Source organism: Notamacropus eugenii, chromosome 4 (assembly GCF_028372415.1).
Source record: "Notamacropus eugenii isolate mMacEug1 chromosome 4, mMacEug1.pri_v2, whole genome shotgun sequence".
Lineage (NCBI taxonomy): Eukaryota > Metazoa > Chordata > Mammalia > Diprotodontia > Macropodidae > Notamacropus > Notamacropus eugenii.
The window spans coordinates 35,728,221-35,749,757 of NC_092875.1; the positions used below are offsets into that span (position 1 = coordinate 35,728,221).

Consider the following 21,537-nt stretch of genomic DNA (forward strand, 5'->3'; position numbering starts at 1 on the left):
AAACTTCTGAGATTAATTTCTTCTGTCTCTGTCAGTCTATGAAATACAATCCCTTAATTCATTCTACTGCTTTAATATCAAAATTATTTTAAAAGCAATAGTTGTTCAATTCAGGCTGTCCTTCCTTTTCCTTCCATATGCAAACAAGTGCAAAAATAGCACAATATCATATAAAAATGTTAGAAGTAGAAGACAAAGGCTAAAGAAGGCACCTCACTCGAATATCCCATTAATTGCAGTCTAGCCTTCAGTCTAATTGCTATGTGCCATCCCAGGCCCAGCCCAGGAACATTCCTCAGATGCTACAGAATGGAGGTGGATTTTTGGAGTTCATCACTATTGGAGCAAGAGAATCTAGTAGGAGGGCTCAAGGAAAGCAGGCAGCTTCTCACATACATTAATTGTGTGGTAGTTTCCAGAAAATGTCAAACACAGGCATAAATAAATATAATTAAATTCAGACTGCATTTTGTAGCTGGTTGCTACAGAGGGTTCCTGGGCAACATCCGTGGAAAGGTCCAAACTGCAGGGGTTTAGTGGTAAGCTACAGGACACATGGTTTTTCTGATTAGCTCATGAATAAAATGACCTTCCTACAATGACCTCCAGTCTAAGATAATTTTTTTATTACTTGTGTCTTTCAGAATGTCCACAACTAGGGAATCCAGCACTGAAGTATATGGGAAACTATTAAAGTGTACATTTGTCAAAATTAAATTTTATACAAACCCATCCCTCTCTAGCATTCCTTTTCTAACAAGTTTAGAGTTTAGAAGATGAGAAAAGGTTGCTTATGAAACATCTGCTACCAAGAGAACTCTTGTCATCTTAAGATAAAAAGACAGCTCTTAGGAGAAGCTCTGTAACATCTGGACATAATCAGACCTGAGAACAAACAAAATGAAGGCTTCAGATCATTTCCAGAAATTATCATGGAGACACCCAGGGTGCTGCACAGACATGTACACAAGGCCAGTCCATCAAACAAGACGTTTCCTCTTCATGTGGTTAGGCAAATACTTCATGGTTCAGCTACTCAAGAAGTCCATGATCTCTCAATAATTTTTTAAGTCTTTCAATTTCTTGTTCCTGTTTCAAAAATAAAGATTGACTTTATATTCTGAACATCCTTGATGTTCATAAGTCTAGTTACTGTTGAGGTCATCAGTCATCTATCTTCTTGAGGATCTCATTTGTCTTACCTTCTCAGTGCAACTAAATTCGAGATGCTGGATTTCTGTGATCAGCTGATGATTAATTAGTTTTAACCTTGAAAGTTGTCGTTCAGAATGTGTCTTGGATGAAAGAATTATGCCTAAAAGTAATTCAGAGGGTTGGATTGTGACGTTGGGCATTAACATAAAGAGTCCATTATACTTAATTTCTGATTTACAAAGTACTTTCCATACATCATCTCATCAGCCCTGTGAGAGAGACAGGGCATTTAAAAAATGAACCACCAATTCCAAGAATTCAAGGCACACGCCTTTTGTGATCCAGGGCACAGCTCATGGAGCTGAGACATAAATTCAAGGTGTCTGAATCTCCTGCAACCTCACCATAATCCCACCATCCCCATAGACTCACAGATGTGTACTATAGGCTAACACACAATGTATTTGTTTGGGAGTTTCACTTTCTCCAGTCATTAATCGCTACTTAGAGGGATGGAAACTCAGAGCATCTAGCTTGAGCTTTTGAGTTGACCAGATGAAACTTCTGCTAGGGAATAGCAAGTAGACCAATCTGATGGAAAGACATCAATAAGGATCATTCATGACAAGAAGGCAGGGAAGGATTAGAATCTGGACCAGGAGAATAAGATCATGTAAACACCAAAGTACAAAGGCGTTAGCCTTAGAATGAATCATTAGAATTTCCTATCATCTAAGTACAAGGGGAAGTCCTATTTCCCATCAAAGTGCATATTACAATACTAACATGGAGCTGTAGGAGTATCCATGGTAGGACATTTGATCTTTCCACCTCATCTGAATGCTTAATTCCGTAGGAGCAGAAAAGATCATAATGGAAAAAATATGTGGGGGAGAGGGTTGACCACATACCTTGTCTCCACTCTCACCCTACCCAATACAATGTATTCTTAATGAGTGCTAAGGAAAGACTAATATGAAGAGTTCAGAGAAGTACCAGAAGATTTTAATAAACTAATGCAGAGTGAAATGAAATGAACAGATACAATGACTCAAAGAATGTAATGTAAAGAATGAAAAAGGAAGTAGAACTTTGATTAACTGTAATAACCAATCTTGGTCCTGGAACTGATAATGAAATATATCTTCTCAGCAATAAGGTAGGGAAATCTAGGGGCAGAACACTGAATACATTGTCAGACAAGGGCATTATATTGGTTATATTATATTTAAGTATTATAAAGGGGGGGTTCATTTCAGGTTTGTATATAGGTGAAAGTATTTATCCATAAAAATAATTATAATAATAATGTGTTATAAGAATAAAAGGCATCAATAAGAAAGATGAGCATCTTGAAGACAAACTCCTTGTTACTTGGTCTTTGTGTTCCCATAACCAAGAAAGGCCTGGCATAAAGTAGGCACTTGGTAAATGTTTGTTAGATTGAAACCCAAAAATGCCCAGTGCCCTGTAGATTTGGCACCCCCTTACCATCTCTGTCCAGTTTTCAGAGTAACCTGCTTACATCACAATTCAAGGAGGACCTGCCACTACTTGGACTTACTGTTCATAATCCTGGCCACCCGCCAAAGTCGGAGAAGGATCAATAAGCCCAGGGCTTCAAGGTCATGCTCTTTGAACAGAACGGTGATGTTTAGGGCAAAAGTGACAATGACAACAACAACATCCAGAATTTCAAACTTGTGGGAGAAGAATTCCTTGTGGAAGACATACAATTTGATTGCAATTTCTATCATGAAGAAGGTCACAAAGGTGATGCTCAGATAGCGGAACACCTAGAACAGGCAGGAAACCAACAGTTAAATTATACCTATTCTGGGCATCTTCATCATCATCATCCTCCTCATCCTCCTCCTCCGCATCATCATCATCTCCTCCCACTGGCTTCCTTCAAGTCCCATCTGGAATCCCATCTTCTCCATGAGGCCTTTCCCAAACCCCTTAGTGCTAGTACCTTCCTTCTCTTAATTATTTTCTATTTATCCTGCGTATAACTTGTTTGTGCGTATTTGCTTGCTTATCGTCTCCCCCATTAAATTGTAAGCTCCCTGACGACAGGTCCTGTCTTTTGCCTTTTTTTTTAATCTCTAGAGTTTAACACAGTGCTTAGTACAAAGGAGCTGCTTCATAAATGTTTACTGATTGAATAACTATCTTACATGGTTATGAAAATCAAACAAGATGACATATATGAAGTGCTTGGTCAATCTGAAAGTGTCAAATGCTAATTATTATTATCAAAAAACAATTTAGTAGCTTCCCTTTGAGTTGTTATGGCTGAAAAATTCATTATCCTGTGATCAACCTCGTGATAAGCCTGTCTGAAATTAGCTAGACTGAGACACTCATTGTTGGGGGAGTTGTCAACCAAGTTTCCCTATATAAATGCAACGGGAAATTACTATGCCTAAAGAAATGATGAATTTGAAGAGTTCAGAGAAGCAAAATAAGGTAAAAGACATACACTATGACTACAGCAATGTAGTCAGTCAACAAGCACTTACTAAATACTTACTATGTGCCAGCCACTGTGCTAAGCATGGGAGAAAAGTCAAAAAATATAAATGGAAAAAATGTTTTAAAAACCTTAAATTGAGCATCTTTAAGTAGAATAACCAAGCTTAAAACCCGGAGAATAGAAAAAATTGACTTTCATCTCTTCTTTGTAGAGGTGGGTGATTATGAGTGTGGTACATGTGCTGTTATATTTGATGGGCTGCATACATTATATACAACTGATGTGTTGGTTACTTTTGTTGAACTGCAGTTTTTGTAGTTTTTTCTTTTAAATTATTTTTCTTATAAGTGGTATTGGCTAAGTAGAAAAGCGATGAGCGACATTTGGATATAACTGTGATGTAAAAAAAGATGTCATTGAAATTTTTTAAAAAAGAAATTAGCTAGGCTGGTCTCAGAAGACAGGCATACAGTCACTTTCAAAAGCCCTGGTACTGACTAAGAAACAGAGGGATAGATCAGTGGAACAGGTTAGGTACACATGACACAGTAGTCAATAACCATAGCAGTCTAGAGTTTGATAAACCCAGGGACCCCAGCTTCTGGGATAAGTACTCATTGTTTGACAAAAACTCTTGGGAAAATTGGAAAATAGTGTGGCATAAACTGGGTATAGAACAACGCCTGACACCATATACCAGAATAAAGTCCAAATGGGTACGTGATCTAGGCATCAAGTCTGATACTATGAACAAATTAAGGGAGCAAGGAATGATTTGTCAGATTTATTGAGAATGAAGGAATTTATGACCAAACAAGAGATACAGAACACTATGAAATGCAAAATGGATAATTTTGATTACATTTAATTGAAAACTTTTTGCACAAACAGACCCAATGCAAGCAAGATTAGGAGGGAAGGACAAAACTGGGAAAGAATTTTTACAACTAGTGTCTGTGATAAAGGCCACATTTCTAAAATATATAGAGAACTGAGTCAAATTTACAAGAATTCAAGTCATTCCCCAATTGATAAATTGTCAGAGGATATGAACAGGCAGTTCTCAGAGGAAGAAATTAAAGCTATCTATAGTCATGAAAAAATGCTCTAAATCACTACTGATTAGAGAGATGCAAATCAAAACAACTCTGAGGTACCACATCACACCTATCAGATTGTTTAACATGACAAAGCAGGAAAATGACAAATGTTGGAGAAGATGTGGGAGAGTTGGAGCAATTTGGAACTATGCCCAAAGGGCTACAAGAATGTGCATACCCTTTGACCCAGCAATATCACTTCTGGGACTCTGTCCCAAAAAGATCATAGAAAGGGTCTCACATGTACAAAAATATTTATAGCAGCTCTCTTTGTAGTGGCCAAAAACTGGAAATCAAGGGGATGCCCATCAGTTGGGGAATAGCTGAACAACAAGTTGTGGTATATGAGTAACAGAATACTACTGTTCCATGAGAAACAATGAACAGGAAAACTTCAGAGAAGCCTGGAAAGGCTTATGTGAGCTGATGCTGAGTGCAAGGAGCAGGATCAGGACACCTTTGTACACAGCAAAAAACACAGTGTGTGAGGAATTTTTCCGGTAGACTTAGTACTTCATTGAAATGCATGGACTTAAAAAATTTCCAGTGGATTCTTGAGGCAAAACGCCTTCCACATCCAGAGAAAGAATTATGGAATTGGATCAAAGATAGAAACAAGCAGGAAGAAATCACAAAATCTTACTGACTGGACCAACTACAAACTAATGTTATCTCATTTCAGCCAGGCCCTCATTGAAGCATTATTACCCTCCAACTGGTTCACTGACCACCCCCCCTCCACTGTGGCTTGTCCAGACATTCTGATCTCTCCTCAGTTTTTCCTCTACACCCCTACCATACACTCTCATCCTAGGATCATGCCTTCTGTTTTATCAGAAAAAAAAACAAACAGACCAATGAAACTATTAGTGGAGAGTTCCATCTTCCCCCCTCCTCTTCATCTCAATTTTCTCAGTATCTTTCTCTTTTATCTCCTTCTCTTGCCTATCTCAGATAAAAAGGTGGCCCTTCTTCTTGCCAGGGTCAACCCCTTACAATTGGTCTCAATCCCATCCCCTCCACCAGACTGACAAAATTACCATGCCTGTTCTCTCTCAGCATCAACCTCTCTCCATCTACTGTCTGCTTCCCCATTGTTGCAAACACACCCATCTTTGCCCCATCCTCAAAAAACCTTCACTCTCACCTCCTTTTCTCAGGTGAATATCTTGAGAAAGTCACTTCCAGTCTGTGCCTCCACTCCCTCTCCTCCTGCTAAGCCTTCTGTCCTCTGGCTTCTGATCTCATCCTTTGACTGAAACAGCTCTCTCCACAATCACCACTGATCTCCTAACTGCCTGAATGGCCTTTTCTCCATCCTGATCCTCCCTGACTCCTTGGCAGGATGTGACATTTTCGATCACCTCCTCCTGAATACTCTCTCCTCTGGGTTTTCATGACACTGCTCTCTCCTGCTTCCTCTTGTCTGGCTGACAGCTCCTTCAGTCTCCCTGGCTGCTTTCTCACTCATGGCACACTTGTGCCTGTCCCCCTAGGCTGTGTCCTTAGTTGCTTTTCCTTTCACTCTATGTTGTCTCTCTTGGGTGAGCTCATCAGCTTCCAACTCTATGCACAGGATTCCCAGGTCTCTACAGCCAGCCCCAGTCTCTACTGAGCTACAGAATCACGAATCCTCAGCTCCCTCTTGGACATTTCAAATTGGATGCCTCAGAGACATCTTAACCTTACCATATATAAAACAAAACTCATTATCTTTGCCCTCCCAAACCCGTCCCTCTTCCTCACTGAGGGAACCACCTGCTTCCAATCATTTACTCCAAAAACTCAATGCAGTCCTGGACTCCTAACTCACAGTCACCCTGCACATCCAATCTATCCATTGTCAAGTCTTGTCATTTCTACCTTTGCAATGTCCCTCAAAGACACCCCCTTGTGAATTTTTGACCAAACAAGAAATAGAGAGTGTTATGAAATGCAAAATGGATAATTTTGATTACATAAATTGAAAAGGTTTTGTACAAACAAACACAACAAAACCAAGATTAGAAGGGAAGCAGAAAACTAGGAAAGAATTTTTACTAGTGTCTGACAAAGGCCTCATTTCTAAAATATATAGAGAACTAAGTCAAATGTACAAGAATACAAGTCATTCCCCAATTGATAAATGGTCAAAGGATATGAACAAGCAGTCTTCAGAGGAAGAAATTAAAGGTATCTATAATCATATGAAAAAATACTCTAAACTTATTGATTAGAAAAATACAAATCAAAACAGCTGAGGTACCACATCACAGCTATCAGAACGGCTGACATGACACAAAGAAAAATAATAAATGCTGGACAAGACGTGCTAGAGTTGGAACACTAATTAATTGTTGGTGGAGTTGTGAGGTCATCCAAGCATGCTGAAGGGCAATTTGGAACTGTGCCCAAAGGGCTACAAAAACGTGCATACCCTTTGACCCAGCAATATCACTTCTAGGGCTGTATCCCAGAGAGATCATAAAAATGGGAAAGTGATGCATGTGCACAAAATATTTATGGCAGCTCTTTTTGTGGTGGCCAAGAAATGGAAATCGAGGGGATGCCCATCAATTGGGGAATGGCTGAACAAATTGTGGTATATGAATGTAATGGAATACTATTGTGCTATAAGAAATGATGAGCAGGTAGACTTCAGAAAAACCTGGAAAGACTTATATGACCTGATGCTGAGTGAAGAGATCAGAACTAAGAGAACACTGTTCATAGAAACAGCCACAGTGCGTGAGGACTGATTTTGATAGACTTAGCTCTTCTCAACAATGCAACTTCTGCAACAATGACTTAAAACACTTCCAAAGGACTCGGGGCAAAATGCCATCCACATCCAGAGAAAGAACCATGGAGTCAGAACGCAGAGTGAAGCAGACTATTTTCTTTTTTGTTATGCTTTGCTGTGTTTTGTTTTGTTTTTCTCATGGTTTCTCCCATTCATTATAATTCCATGCAACATGACTGGTGTGTAAATGTATTTAATAGGAATGTATGTGCAGAGACCATATAAGATTGCATGCCGTCTTGGGGAGGGGGAAGGGAGAGGAAGAAAATTTAAAACTTATGGAAGTGAATGTTCAAAACTGAAAACAAATAAATTAATAAATTGGGGGGGGGGGGAAGACACTCCCTTCTCTGAAGTGACACTGCCCTCACCGTGGTGCAGGTCCTCAACACCTTCCTCCTGGTCTATTTCAGTAGGTGCTGGGGGGACTATGTGACTATGTGACTATAGCCCTCCTCTGCTCTAGAGTATCTGGCTTGTAAAGCCCCCATAAGCTGTCTTTCTTACTTTTCCAGTCGTTTCACACCTGATACCCCTCCATTCACTCCCCAATGCAGCTACACTGGCCCCTTGCCTGTTCCTCACAGACAACATTCCTCCTGTCTCCAAGCCTTCACTTTGGCCATCCCTCAAGCCTGGAATGCTTGGTTGCCTCCCCTCTGCCTTCTGGCTTCCCAGGCTTCCTTCCCACCTTCCCTCCCTACTACCAGTGTCTTGTCCCCTGAGATTTCCTTCCCTTTGCTCTGTAGACATCTCAAATGTACATACTGGTTTGTATCTTTCCCATTAGAATGGGAGCTCTGGGAAGGCAGGGACTCTGAGTTTTTCTTCGGTTATTTGTTTACTTTGGCTTCTATACCCAGCACTCAGTATAGCACCTATCACATGGTAAGTGTTTAATTGTTTGTTGACTGACTGACTGACCATTTTTATCTCAATAAAGACAGATCAATGAGAAGGGAAAGAGAAGGCACATGTAAAAGTGGACAGGACCAGTTCTAACTGTCTACCTTGGTGATGGAGTCTGAGGGAGGGGGGCGGGAGGGCATACAATATATAGTGGAGAGTTTCCCTGGAATATATAGTGGAGAGTTTCCCTGGAATAGGAGCTGAGAAGCCTGGGCTCCATTGACATGATCTCTGCAAACTTGGGCCGCTTTACTCCTGCTCCTGAGTCAACCTTCACAACAGGGCCTCAGGATTTATTCAGGGTGTTGTAACTTCACAGAGTGGTTTTGGACACTCTGGAGATCTTTTTTGGAGGGTATGGGGTGAGGGTGAGGAATGGTGATTTCATCAGTGAGGAACTGATCAGAGTTCTGGGTCAGAAACTCCCTCTACTCACACCACTCATCTCAAAGGCCCAGACAGCTGCCTGGGAGCACCAAGAGCTTAGGATCATAGATTTAGACCTGAAAGGACTTCAGTGTAATGGCCTTATTTCACAGCTAAGGAAAATGATTGCTCAAAGACCTTAGATGACTTGTCCATAGTCACACAGCTAATAAGCATCATAGGTTAGATTTGAACTAAGAGCTTCCGGACTCCAAGGCTGCCCTTTATAAGAAAGCCTCTGAGATGAACCCTTATTCAAGTAGCAGAATGTGTGGGGGATATGCTCTTTGGGGTGAGCTACTGTGGAAAAACTGGGGCCATGAAGTGAGATAAAAGAGAGAACAGTGAAAAGCCAAATAAGTCACATGTGGTCCACCTTGGCAGCATAGTTCTCCTTGTCTGGGTGGATGATGTTCAAGTCTAACATGAGCTCAGCTACCACCATGAAGGCATCTATGATGACCAGGCAAACGATGAGAAACTATGGGAAGAAGAAGAGGAAAATTGTTTTACTCTTTACAGTGAAAATAAGTCAAATGACATTTTTTCCTATGTATAAGAGTTTGAAGGTTAAAAGATTTGTTGTTATTCAATCCTTCCTGACTCTTTGTGACCCTGCTTGCGATTTCCTTGGCAAAGATACTACAGTCATTTGCTATTTCCTTCTCCAGACCATGTTATAGAAAAAGAAATGCTGGCAATCAGGGTGAAGTGACAGACCAACGTCATACAACTAGGAAGTCACTGAGGCAGGATTTGAACTCAGGTCTTTCTGACTCCAGGCCTGGTGCTCTATTGTGATTTCTAGTGGAACACTAAAAAGATATGAACAGACTATTCTAAAAAAAAGAAAAAGTGAAAAACCCATACATTGTTCTAATAAGCACCTAAAAAATAGTTTAAACTCTTTTCTAATGAGAGAATGGGAGTTAAAACAACAGAGAGGGTCTCTTAAACCTTTCACCAGCTGCCAAACCAGCTAAATAAAAGACAAAGCTCAATGGTGGCAGGACTGTGGGAAAACAGACACACTATCACACTGATGGGAAACAAGAACTGGTATGGACTTTGTTCAGAAGCATGAGTGTAACCCTTTAATGCACAATGAGAATTACCAACGTGATCCTGCTTCATGGCCCTGTGATCCCTCTTCTGGGACTATACCCTAAAGGTATCGTAAAAGAGGAAAAAACAGACCTATCTGTTCTGGCATTTGTAGCTGCTTCACTTCCAATCTCAAAGAACTGGGAATGGCCTAGGGGTTCAACCTGGACGACACCTGCATTCTAAGCCCATCTTTGACAGTCACTATGGGCAAGTCACTAAAACTCCAGGAGTGTCTGTTTCCTGCTCTGTAAAAAGGACATTATTAATCCTGTAGAACCTAAGTCACAAGGCTACCATGGGGCTGAAATCAGATAAAGTATGCAAAGCTCTTTGTAAACCCTCTAGTTGTATGTGTGTATATATAAGTGATTACATATTCAAATACAGTAGATCTTTTCTATTACATAATACATTAATACAAATGAAATTGATATCATATGTATTAAAATAATGAAATATTCCTGGGCTACAGGATATGGCAAATATGGAAAATACAAAGACTTAGAGATACCATGGCATCCTAGCTAGGGAATCTGCCTCAGAATCAAGAAGACCTGTGTTCAAATCCTGCCTCGTATGTGCATTGGCTGCAGGGGGACACTGGGCAAGACTCTCTCTGTGCCCCGCGTGACTCTAAGAGTCTACAGTGCAGATACAGCACTGTGTTAGTGGAGAGAACTTTACCACCTGGGAATTCCCTGTACAAGTAAAATCACAGGCTCCTGTTCCCCCATCCAAAAATATGGAAAGACAAGAAATGATGCTGAATGAAGAAAGCTCAGTCAGAACACACTGATTACAGCCTTGTTTGAAAAAGGCAATTGACAGTCAATCAACAAACATGTAGCTGCTGCTGGAGATAGAAGATGAAAAAGAATTAGAACAACTCAATCCAAAGGGGGAAAAGTTACACAAAAGGAAAAGAGAAGGGAACAGAGACAGAAACAGATATTTGTCAATGTGAATAAGACTCCATTTACAGGTGGCTTTCAAACAATCTTGATTTTACATCTTTGTCTTTGTTAATGAGCACTAACTTGATGATTTTAAAGCAGAAAGAGGTTGGGGCAGGAAAGCTTCTGAACTGGCACACTCTCTGGCTGATGCCACCTGGGGACTCAGGACCCATAGACAAAGGAGCCACACCACTGCCCTGTCTGGGAGCTGCTGGGCTGGGCCACCTTCAGCCTCTGGGACTTTTCCAGGAAGGTTTCTGTGGTTCCTCTGCTTTATTCTGATCTGGTCCTGCTCTGATCTCCTGCAGCCTCAGCCTCTGACCTGACTGCATGCTCTCTCAGTTTCTCTAATCCCCCTCCAAGACCCCCTCTCTTTCTAACATCTTCCATCTGTCTGTTTCCACTGGCTTTTTCCTCCTTTGCCTGCTCACACCTGTCCAGTCCTCAAAAAGCCTTCCCTCAACCCTGCCTACCTATCTGGGGGGTGGGAGGTTTGGGGGATGGAAGGGGGGATGAAAAGAGAAGTATCTATATAGCTCTTCTCTATGCCAGTGCCACGCAGTCTACAAATAATATCTCATTGTCCTCACAACAACCCAGGCTGTTTTTATCCCTATCTCACAGATGAGAAAACGGAGGCAGACATAAGCAAAATGACTTGCTCAGGGCCACACATTTAGGAAGTGTCTGAGGCTGGATTTGAACCCAGGTCCAGCACTCTGTGCCCAGAATCTCTCAGGTACCAACCCATCTCTCTGTCCGCTTCCCCACCAAAGCTCTACAAAGGCAGCTGTCCTTGCTGCCTCCAGTTCCCCACCTCCCACCTCCTCAGTACCTTGCAGGCACACACTACATTTTCATAGTGTACGGCAGGTAGGGGGGACAGTGAGGGTAGGAGCTCAAGGGCTCTCTGCTTCTGAGTGTCTGCTTGTCACAGCAGCAGGAGGGATGGGCTGATCCCAGACTGGAAATGGGATTTTGGTCAGCTTTATCTCTCTCTGAGCCCCAGGATGGGTAAAACATAGTAGGAGCTGAACAATGACAGTGATAGAAGAGAAACAAGGCTGCTTCCCACCCCCAGGTACAGTGCAAATGACACCTGCAAATCTGCAGAATCAGGTTCATTTCTATTTCTAGCAGTGTGCATGCCAAGGGGCCTGCGAGCAGGGTCACAAAAATAGCTGTCCAAGTAGGCTGACTGGGTCCAACTTCTCAGCCCACATCTAGGGCTCTCATTTAGTATGGCCTTTTCAGTGTCTCCCTTTCCTCATCTGTCAAAAGTGGGGGCCGACCCAGAGGATTCCAGGGGCCTCCCAGCTCAGATATTTAGGCCCTGATGTTCATTCAGACTCTAAGGCCCCTCCCACTCTGACCTCCCCTGTTCTAAAGCTCCTCCCAGCTCTGATTTTCCCGGTTCTAAGGCCCCTGCCAGGTTTGATAATCTGTTTTAAGGTCCCTTCCAGTTCTGACATTCTAATTCTAAAGAGGAAAATGGGAAGTGGCCAGTACAGGCAGCACATTTATTTTCTCTTTTTAAATAATTATTATGATTGTGATACAAATATTTGGCTAAGGTGACTTTTGAATGCTCTAAACTTCTGAAAAATTCACAGCTCTCATTTGATTTTTCAGTTTCAATAGCCTTGAGAGATAAGGGAGGCAGGTTTCATTATCTCCACCTTGTACACACTGAGGCTCAGTAGCTAAGACCTCCTGACTCTCCCATCTGGACCTTCCCCTGCCCCGTCCCACTGGGCCAGCTCTCAATGGCACCTACCTGAAACCTCCTGGACTTGAAACGCTTTCTCCACACAGTCCTAAAATCTGGGGGAAACTTTGGAGGGGTCTTGACTTCCCCTCGAACTCTGAGGGTGCTTCTGCTTGTTCCAGGGGCAACAGATTCAGGGACCGATGCTGCTGACATCTGCAGCTGCTTATCCTCTTCCTCATTTTCCCATTATGGTATTGTGGTAGATTTAGACCTGGAAAGTTAAAAGTCAGCTAGTTTAATTTCATAATTTTTTCATATTTCATAAATAAGGAAATTGAGACTCAGCAAGTCAGAGAGGTTAAGTCACACAGGTAAGAAATCAGCTCCTCTGGCCACAAACCTAGCTCCCCATCCTTCCCTCCTGGACATCCTCATCCATTCTTTTGGTCTGACGACACTACAGTCTTTGTTCCCTGACCAAACTTTATTTCGACTTTAGGTTACTCCCCATCCCAAGTCACAACTGCTCTGAAACCTAGCGCATTGCCAGTTTAAATGAGACAGTAAAAACTGAACTGTCACTATCCAAATTACCCACAAAAGCTGACCTAACAGCTATGTACATTTTTAGCCTGATCTTTCTAGCGTTCCAAGCAAGTTTAAGTGATACAATTTAGAGTTTTATAAAAATTACCTTTGAAGTCATGATTCTAAGGTAAGATGTTACAGAGCATGGTGTGCTGGCCCTTTTGGAAGAGGAAATCTGTATTTTACTGTTCTAGTGCTGTATGCTGAGGGATTTCTGCTGCATTTCAATTATGAGTCATATAGTAGGGAGCAGATTCTAGTAAAAAAAAGAGAGAGAGAGAGAGAGAGAGAGAGAGAGAGAGAGGGAGAGAGAAGAAGCAAAGCAGGCACCAGACCAAAAAGGATTTCAAATTCATACGTTTATAATTTTTTTACTTGGCAGAATTATAGAAGTGAAATTTACCCTGTGGTGTGGGTGTGTAAGGTTGCAGGCAAGCCAAGTGATTACATACGTTGGGGTCAAGACAAAAAAAAGGTAAATAATCTCCTACTGTGATGTCCTTAAAAAACCCTCAGTTGGAGTAGAAGAGAAGCCAGGCTTAGTTATAGGTAGGAAGTAGGACAAAAGGGGACAAAGTCCTGTTGGTACTGGTTAAGTTCTTTTTGAGCCAAGAGTAAGTGTGGGCTATGCCAATTTTCCAGGAGCAGGGAGTGGCTCTTCTGTCTCACCACACCCACCTCTAAACCCCAGTGCCTGGCTTTTCCCAAAAGCAGGAGAATGTCAAACACCAAGTTCTCTGGCACACTTTAGTCACTGCATGACTAACAGGCCAAATCACTTCGGGTAAAGAAGAAACAAAACAGTTATCTCTTTCTCACAAAAGAAAAGAAACACTTTCACTACCAACAGCTTTTGCTCCAAACAGTCCACAAGTCCTGGATGCCCACAGTCAATTCATTCTTGGCTATCATACAAGCAACAAACACTTTCATGCTCAAGAACACCCATTTTCTGGAAATGGAGGGCTGAGGGGTCTCAGGGTGCAAAAGAGTCTTTGACCTGGAGCTCCAGGGACCAACACTCACTGTTCACCTTCACCTCTTCCACAGGCCCCAGTATCAGTCCAGTCTACCAAGGGGCTGGGATGTAGACAGAATGGGCCCCTCCCTAGGAAACTGGCTTGGGAGTGAGATTTATCATCCAAGATGATGGCTAATTCAGTTCTTTAGGCAAACTGCCTGACCCCTTGAATTTCTGCCCTTTCTCCCACCTTCCTACCTCCTTGTCTTTGCCCACACTGTTCCCTATGCCCCACCAGTCTCATTCTCACTCCTGCTCGGGTGAATTCCTCTCCACCAAGTGAAGTCCAATTCAAATGGCACCACGGACCTAAGATCTCCCTCAGTCCCCCTGCTCTGTTAGAATCCCTGATCTCACCTGGCACTTGTTTACAACCCAATGCTTGTTAGGCAATATGGTAGATGCATTATGGTTCTGATTAGAGAATACAACTCAGCACCCATCCCCAGGAAGCCTTCCCTTCCCAGATTTCCTTCCAGCTATTCTGTACAGACCTTGTATGCACCTATTTACCTGTACCCATAGCACCTAGTACAGGGCCTGGCACTTGGTAAGTGCTGTTTACCAAATGCAGCTAGGTGGTGAAGTGGATACAGCACTTGGCCTGGACTCAGGAGTTCAAATCTAGCCTCACTTAATGGCTGTGCTACCCTGGGCATGTCACTTATCCTCTACATGACTCAGTTTCCTTAACAGCAAAAAAAAAAAGGGATGATGATAATAGCACCTACTTCCCAGCATTGTTGTCAGGATCAAGGGAGAAATTTGGGGGTTTTTTGGGTTTTTTTTCCATTAGTACCAAGTCAATTTACTGGGATGTAAATGGTGGTAGTTTTTTGGTACTGAAAAGGTCAGATAACCAAAATACGCATGCACTGAAAGACAGTAGGAGTCATTCCCACAGTTCCCAGGTGTGGGGGAAGCCCCATGTGGCTTAGCTCTCCTAGTCACTGTCTCCAAGGGGGTGCTTGTCAAAGATATTCTGTCATACCAGGATGGGGGCCCCCATTTCACACGTTACATGATCACCCAGTTGTTTGATGGACTTTACCTGCTTGTCTAAGTAGTGGGTTTCGATGAAATTATATAAATAGGGGTCACTCTTGTCGGTTGTCAGCTTGTGCAATTCCAGTAATGACTGACTGACATTTTTTTTCCAAGTACAGAGCATACTTCCTTGTATTCAGCCCATACTCCCAGTCATCTTGGTCAGGTTTCTTGATGTCTTACAGGAAGATCTGGCCACCACTCTGGTTCTGGAGTTTCATCAGCTTCTCAGCATGCATGGGACTCATGTAGGAAGTACTTGGCAAAGTTCTTCAACGCTACCTCATCTTGGTCAAAATAGTAAGACATGGACAGGTAGACGTAGGAGGTGTAGAGCTCCAGGTGGATCTGGTGGTTGATGGCAGCCTTGGAGTCCTGGTGATAGTTCTGCCCCACCTGAGATGGGGACAAAGTGGTAATGGTGGCAGCTGAGGCTGAGGCTGAGGCAACAGCGGCCGAGCAGGTGGCTGCTGCATGAACAGGAGGACAGATGAAGTGCTGGTTAGTGGAGGTGAAGGTGAAAGGTGGCTAAGGGTGGCTCCAGTCCAGAATCGAGAAGCAGGTTCCCTTCAAGCACTGTTGAAGGAGGAAACCACAGGGACTCCCATCCCCTGCGCTTCTGGCCCAAGGAGAAATTTGTAAAGCACCTGGGACTTGCCTAGCATATGCCAGGTATTTTAATAAATTCTTGTTTCCTTCCTTCTTTCCCTGACTGAAGGAGATCTCCTCCCCCTTTACCATTCTTCTCTTTGCTCTCTGTGTAATAAGATGTAGAGGAAAGAACCATGACCAGAAGAGTCCTGGGTTTGAATCACTTCCTATTATGAGGACAGGCAAAGCACTTTGGCTGAGTTTCCTCATCTATACAGTGGGGATAATCACACTGACAGCCCCTAATTCATAAGGTCAACATGAAGCTGAAATGAGATAATGTATGCAAAATACTTTGCAAACTTGAAAGTGGAACATATCAGCATTAGCTGTATGACCAGGGGTAAGAAGCTACTTGACTGCTCCCAGCCTCAGTTCCCCCATGTGTAAAATGAGGATAACATCTACTTCTCTCAGCTGTTGTGAGGGCTGAATTAGATGATGGACAGAATGAGATGATGTATGGAAAGTACTGGGTATTATTCAGTACAATTTTAAATAGAAGGCTCTGCCCCACAGGACTTTTTTGAAAACCAGATTAGAAGCTTACTGGAGAGCTTGTGCAAAGTACATTCATTCAGAAGACAAACAGTAACGTCTCTCCCTTCAATATCCTTTGGCCCTGATGCCTACAACTTGAAAAGGGAGAGAGGTCAGTCGGAAGCTGGATGGGAAAGGCAGAAAGTACTTACAAGTGCAATGGAAAAAGGGAACTCCTGACAGCCCCGATGGAAAGGTTACAGAACAGGGAACAAACTGACTTGGGATCAGATTTCTGGGACTCCTCACATGCCTGAAGGTCTTTCTCCACTAAAGGTCAGCAGTGACACCCTAATGAAATCGAGTGTCCCCTGCCATTCACAGATCAGCTGACAGCAGTTGTTCCAGCTCCAAGTTAAAGGAGAATTTAAAAAATTGGTAAGTGGAAAGTTCCCAAAACCTGTCTCCAACTCTCAACTTTTCTAGCGCATCTGAAACATCAGGGATCCCATTCCCAACTTCTGAGTCGGAGCCACCCTCAGTGACATCTGAACCCAAGTTCAAAGTCACGGCATCCTTCACGCCACAAAGATGTGCTCCAGGTCTTATTTTTTTTTTCTTTAACGTGCACTTTTATTTGAACTGGTCTTAAGTCAGTGTACAGGTAAAGCTCCTCCCCTCCCCCAAGTACTGGCACCAATGTCATAAAAGTCACAGGGAGACTGTGAAGTCTTCATTCACATCTATGTTAGGGGCAGGGAGGGAATTTAGGGGGCCATTCAATATGGCTGACAATTTTAAAAAAAAGGAACAAGTATTAAGGTGGAAGATACAAAAAGTTTTTTTAAAGGATTACATTAATTTACATGTAAAGCAATACTAGTGCCTTCCCCCTCTCCCCCTCCCCATCTGGATTTGTTCCTTAGCTCATTTTACAGAGCTAATTTCTCTGTAACAATGCATTATACAATATTTGGAATGACTATTAAAAAAAACACAAATGTACAATCAAGAATCCTGAAGATGCATTGCAGAACTTTAGGGATGTTTGCCTCCAACATACTTAGACTGCTCATCACCTTCACTGTTCCAGTTTTTAAATCCTTAGTCAAGTGCCAAAAAAACAAAACAAAACAAAACAAAACAAAAAACAAATAAAGCCATGCCAATCTCATCTCTTTTTTTGAGCAATTATCATGTCACATCCTTTTGACAAAAAAAAAAAAATCAAAAAAACACACAGTCCATTTAGAAGCATTTGCAGTGGACAATGGAGGGCCCAGAGTCATCATACTCCTGTTTGCTGATCCACATCTGCTGGAAGGTGGAAAGGGAGGCCAGGATGGAGCCTCCAATCCAGACAAAGTATTTGCGTTCAAGTGGGGCAAATATCTTGATTTTCATTGTGCTGGGAGCTAGGGCTGTAATCTCCTTCTGCATCCTGTTGACAATGCCTGGGTACACGGTGGTACTACCAGACAATACGGTATTGGCATACAAATCCTTACGCATGTCAACATCACACTTCATGATTGAGTTGAAGGTAGTTTCGCGGATTCCACAGGATTCCATACCTAAGAAAGATGGCTGGAAGAGACTTTCTGGGCATTGGAAACTCTCGTTGCCAATAGCGATAACCTGACCATCAGGGAGCTCATAGCTCTTTTCCAGAGAGGAGCTAGATGCAGCCGTAGTCACCTCCTGTTCAAAGTCTAGGGCAATGTAACACAGCTTCTCCTTGATGTCACGCAGGATTTCCCTCTCAGCTGTGGTAGTGAAACTGTATCCTCTCTCGGTCAGGTAGTCCGTCAGATCACAGCCAGCCAGATCCAGACGGAGGATGGCATGGGGAAGGGCATAACCTTCATAGATGGGCAGTGTGGGTCACACCAGTTGGTGACAATACCACAATACCATGTTCGATGGGGTACTTCAGGGTCAGAATACCTCTCTTGCTCTGAGCCTCATCCCCCACGTAGCTGTCTTTCTGGCCCATACCCACCATCACACCCTGATGTCTGGGGTGCCCAACAATGGAGGGGAAGACGGCTCGAGGGGCATCGTCTCCGGCAAAGCCATCTTTGCCCATGCCAGAGCCATTGTCAACAACGAGAGCAGCAATATCACCATCCATGGCGAACTTTGAAGTGCCAAGTTTAAACCCTTAATAGAGAGAGAGGGTGGTGCAGCACCTGGAGGCAGGGGGGAGGTGAGGGCACGCTGGGTGGGAGAGCTCACAGCTACCTGTGCTCCAGGTCTTTAAGGCTCAGGAGGAGGAAACGACCAGAGACCCAAGGCAGCGAAGCTCCCCAGCCCCCCGCCCTGCGCGCTGCCCGTCCTTGGCTGCTGCCCCCGGCGCCCCCCAGCCTGACAGTTACAGGTGCGCGCGGAGGAGGCCCCGGGCACCTGTGGCCCCGACGGCCCGGCCCAGGCCTCTCGCCACCCCAGGTCAGGGTTAGGGGGCCGGGGGGGCGCCAGCCGCGGTCCCGGTACCGGGGGGCGCGTCCCCGGATGACCTTGCGGGGGATGGGGCGGGGAGGGGCGGCCCTTCGGGGCCCTGCACGCACGTGCCCGGGGGAGGTCCGGCGCGGAGGATGGAGATGGCGCGGGCCGATTACGGCCGGGGCCCCGACTCACCCAGCACGTCGGCGGAGCGGTGGCGGGCCACGAAGCAGGCGTCGTCCCCGTAACAGACCCCCTTCTTGAGCAGGCCCTTGCGGAAGTCCTTGCCGAAGCCGCAGCCGGCCGTCACCAGCCCGTAGTCGCCGCCGCCGCCCGCCCGGGGATCGGTCTGCGAGAGGCCGCCCAGCACGGCCCGGGCCACCTGGCGGCCCTACGACGGAATCCGAGGCCACAGCCATCTTAGGATCTACTGTGTTCAGGTGCTCTTGGGCAGTGCGGCCTATCCTCCCGCCCCGCCCCCGAGCCGCTGCCAACCGCCAACGGCCGGGGCCCAAGTCTCGCCCCGCCCCCACTCCAGCTACAGGCCAGAGCAGGCCCCGCCTCCGCCCCTTCCAGTCCAGAGTCTCTCTGGAGTAAGCTCCGCCCCTTTTCTCCTTTCCTTTCACTCGCTTTCCTCCCTCCTGGTTTGTACTACAGACTCCAAACTCCCCTTCCTCAGTCTGTCAGTTCCCTCCCTTCCTATAGCTAATAAATAATAACCCTCGCCTCCTCTTCTTTTCCTTCTATCCTCCAGTAAACCCTGCCCCTTTTATGTTAATCTCCCCTCGTTTCGTTCACTTTCTCCACCCCTCGAGTAGGAAGCCCCGCCCTCTAATAATTTCCCTTCTCAGGTGGCGACTAAGCCCCACCCCGAATACTCCTCCTTCGCCACGTAGGCCCCGCCCTTCTCTCACAGCCTCCACCAATTGCAGTTCTCTCTACCCGTTCCTCCCAACTTCTGCCAAGAAGCAGTCCCTGCCCCTTTTCACGGTTTTTACCTCTCCCGTCTTTCCTAGGCTCGGGCTCCTGATCCGTCAGCCCTCGCTCCAGGCGCAGACCCTGCCCCCTCCCCTTTCTGCCTCTCAGTCACACCCCCGCGCTGACTTAGGCCCCGCCCCCACCCAGGTTCGGCCCAGGTTACCCGGGTTACCCGTGGTCTCTTTATTTTATTGTCTATTCTATAGCTTAGCCGACTCCAAGGAAGAGAGCCGGGCTTCCTGACGGGTCGCGCTGCCCTCTGGGATGTGTAGTCCTGCGGCCCCCCTCCCATCCCCCTCCGGGCTGGGGGCAGCGCTCCCCTGCTTCACTCTCCTTGGCTCCGCACTGGCCAAGGCTTCAGGGCCGCACCATCTGGGACCTCGCGGCTTGGCGGACTCTGTCCCCATTTCACAGATGGGGAGTCGAGGCTCCGAGGGGGGCAGTGACGCGGACCTTGGGGCTCCCTGACCACAGCCTAGCCGTGTCTCAGCCAGTTTGCTCATCTGTAAAATGGGCATGAAGAGCAAAGCCGCAGCCCGACTAGACGAGGTTGTTGTGAGTCTCAGGTGGGCTGAAGTGTGCAACCTGCTCTGTGATTCCGGAAATGAGCGATGTAAATGGCCGACAAAGCAAACCTTGAATGCCTACTGTTAATATCAAATAAGCACCTATTTGTGCTAAACCCTTTACAAATATTATCTCATCTGATCCTCTCAACAACCCTGTGAGGTAGTGGCTATGATCATCGGCATTTTACGGATGAGGGAGAGCGATCTCTTCAATAGAATCACCCACCTGGCAAACGCCTGCCTCTCTATTCCTTTGATGTTTCTAGTTGCCTCCTTATTTCTACCCATGGAAAGTCAGCTCCTGGCCCCACTCGGGTATTGTGTCCTTGATGGAGCCTTTGGTGAGGCAGGCTCAGACAGGACAGAATGACTGAACAACAACAACATTCATAGATACACACATATGTACTGTGTGTGTCTGTATAATGTTGACAATAATATTGCTTCTACTTTAAAACTATTTTGCTCTTTGGTCTATTCTATATACTGAAAGTACAGAAAATAAAATTAAAGCAACTCAGTCCAGGTTCAGGAAAAGAGCTTCTCACCTCCTGTCCTTGATTGTCTGTCTAAATATTTACATAATATACATATGTTATATAGTACATATTTATATATACATATGTACACACATGTATTTATATATCGTGAATGGGGTCTGTATATGTATATAAATGTATATATGCATATATACATACATATGTATGCTTCTGTGCATGTACATATACATATATTGTTAACCAAAAGTCATTACTTCACAAGACATGAGTAGTAACTCATTTTATTCCAAGAGAAATCAAAAAAAGAAAAGTTTGTATATATCAGAGCTCCTTATATCAAGTACAAAGAGCACCCTAATACAAGCAGAGCCTTGAGTATGTATGGGTTACAACAAAAAGGGGAATTCATAATGGAGAGTAAAAAGACTTATCCCCTCCCCAAGGGCAGGAGAAAGAGTGGAGAAAGGGGGAGGGGAGCATGAGTGATCATGATATCAAGGGTAGCACTAAGTTTCCTTGGGAACTGCTATACTATGATGATAGGACAGTCTGCTTACCTCCACGGGTCCAAACTGCACAGTCTGGTGCAAACTCACTTGTGCCTGTCTTTTAGTTGGACTCTCAAGGGTATCCTGA

General features: G+C 44.4%; 1 protein-coding gene and 1 pseudogene across 3 annotated transcripts; both read right to left on the minus strand.

The window, feature by feature from the left end:
• Positions 1-604: 604 nt before the first annotated feature.
• On the minus strand, positions 605-19,955 carry LOC140499283 (voltage-gated hydrogen channel 1-like). Of its 3 annotated transcripts, XM_072600476.1 has the most exons (7): positions 19,853-19,955; positions 19,050-19,245; positions 12,692-12,896; positions 9,228-9,332; positions 2,720-2,951; positions 1,203-1,315; positions 605-1,089 (listed from the first exon to the last, which is right to left on the minus strand). In XM_072600476.1, exons 3-7 carry the CDS (start codon positions 12,836-12,838, stop codon positions 1,033-1,035), a joined length of 654 nt encoding a protein of 217 aa, XP_072456577.1. In that variant the 5' UTR covers positions 12,839-12,896; positions 19,050-19,245; positions 19,853-19,955; the 3' UTR covers positions 605-1,032. The 3 variants fall into 3 exon arrangements, with proteins under 3 accessions (XP_072456577.1, XP_072456579.1, XP_072456578.1); XM_072600478.1 differs by lacking the exon at positions 19,050-19,245 and having other exon boundaries at positions 19,853-19,941; XM_072600477.1 differs by lacking the exons at positions 19,050-19,245; positions 19,853-19,955 and adding an exon at positions 13,320-13,469.
• On the minus strand, positions 17,617-18,629 carry LOC140499281 (actin, cytoplasmic 1-like; annotated as a pseudogene).
• Positions 19,956-21,537: the final 1,582 nt, after the last annotated feature.

What these genes read in the sequence shown, in the direction of transcription:
- LOC140499283 (XM_072600476.1), bottom strand. Translation starts at nt 12,838, where the DNA reads ATGTCAGCAGCATCGGTCCCTGAATCTGTTGCCCCTGGAACAAGCAGA. An exon ending in TCAAGTCCAGGAGGTTTCAG is followed by an intron (nt 9,333 to 12,691) that starts GTAGGTGCCATT and finishes TTCTTCCCATAG; the next exon opens with TTTCTCATCGTTTGCCTGGT. An exon ending in AATTTAGTTGCACTGAGAAG is followed by an intron (nt 1,090 to 1,202) that starts GTAAGACAAATG and finishes TTTTTGAAACAG; the next exon opens with GAACAAGAAATTGAAAGACT.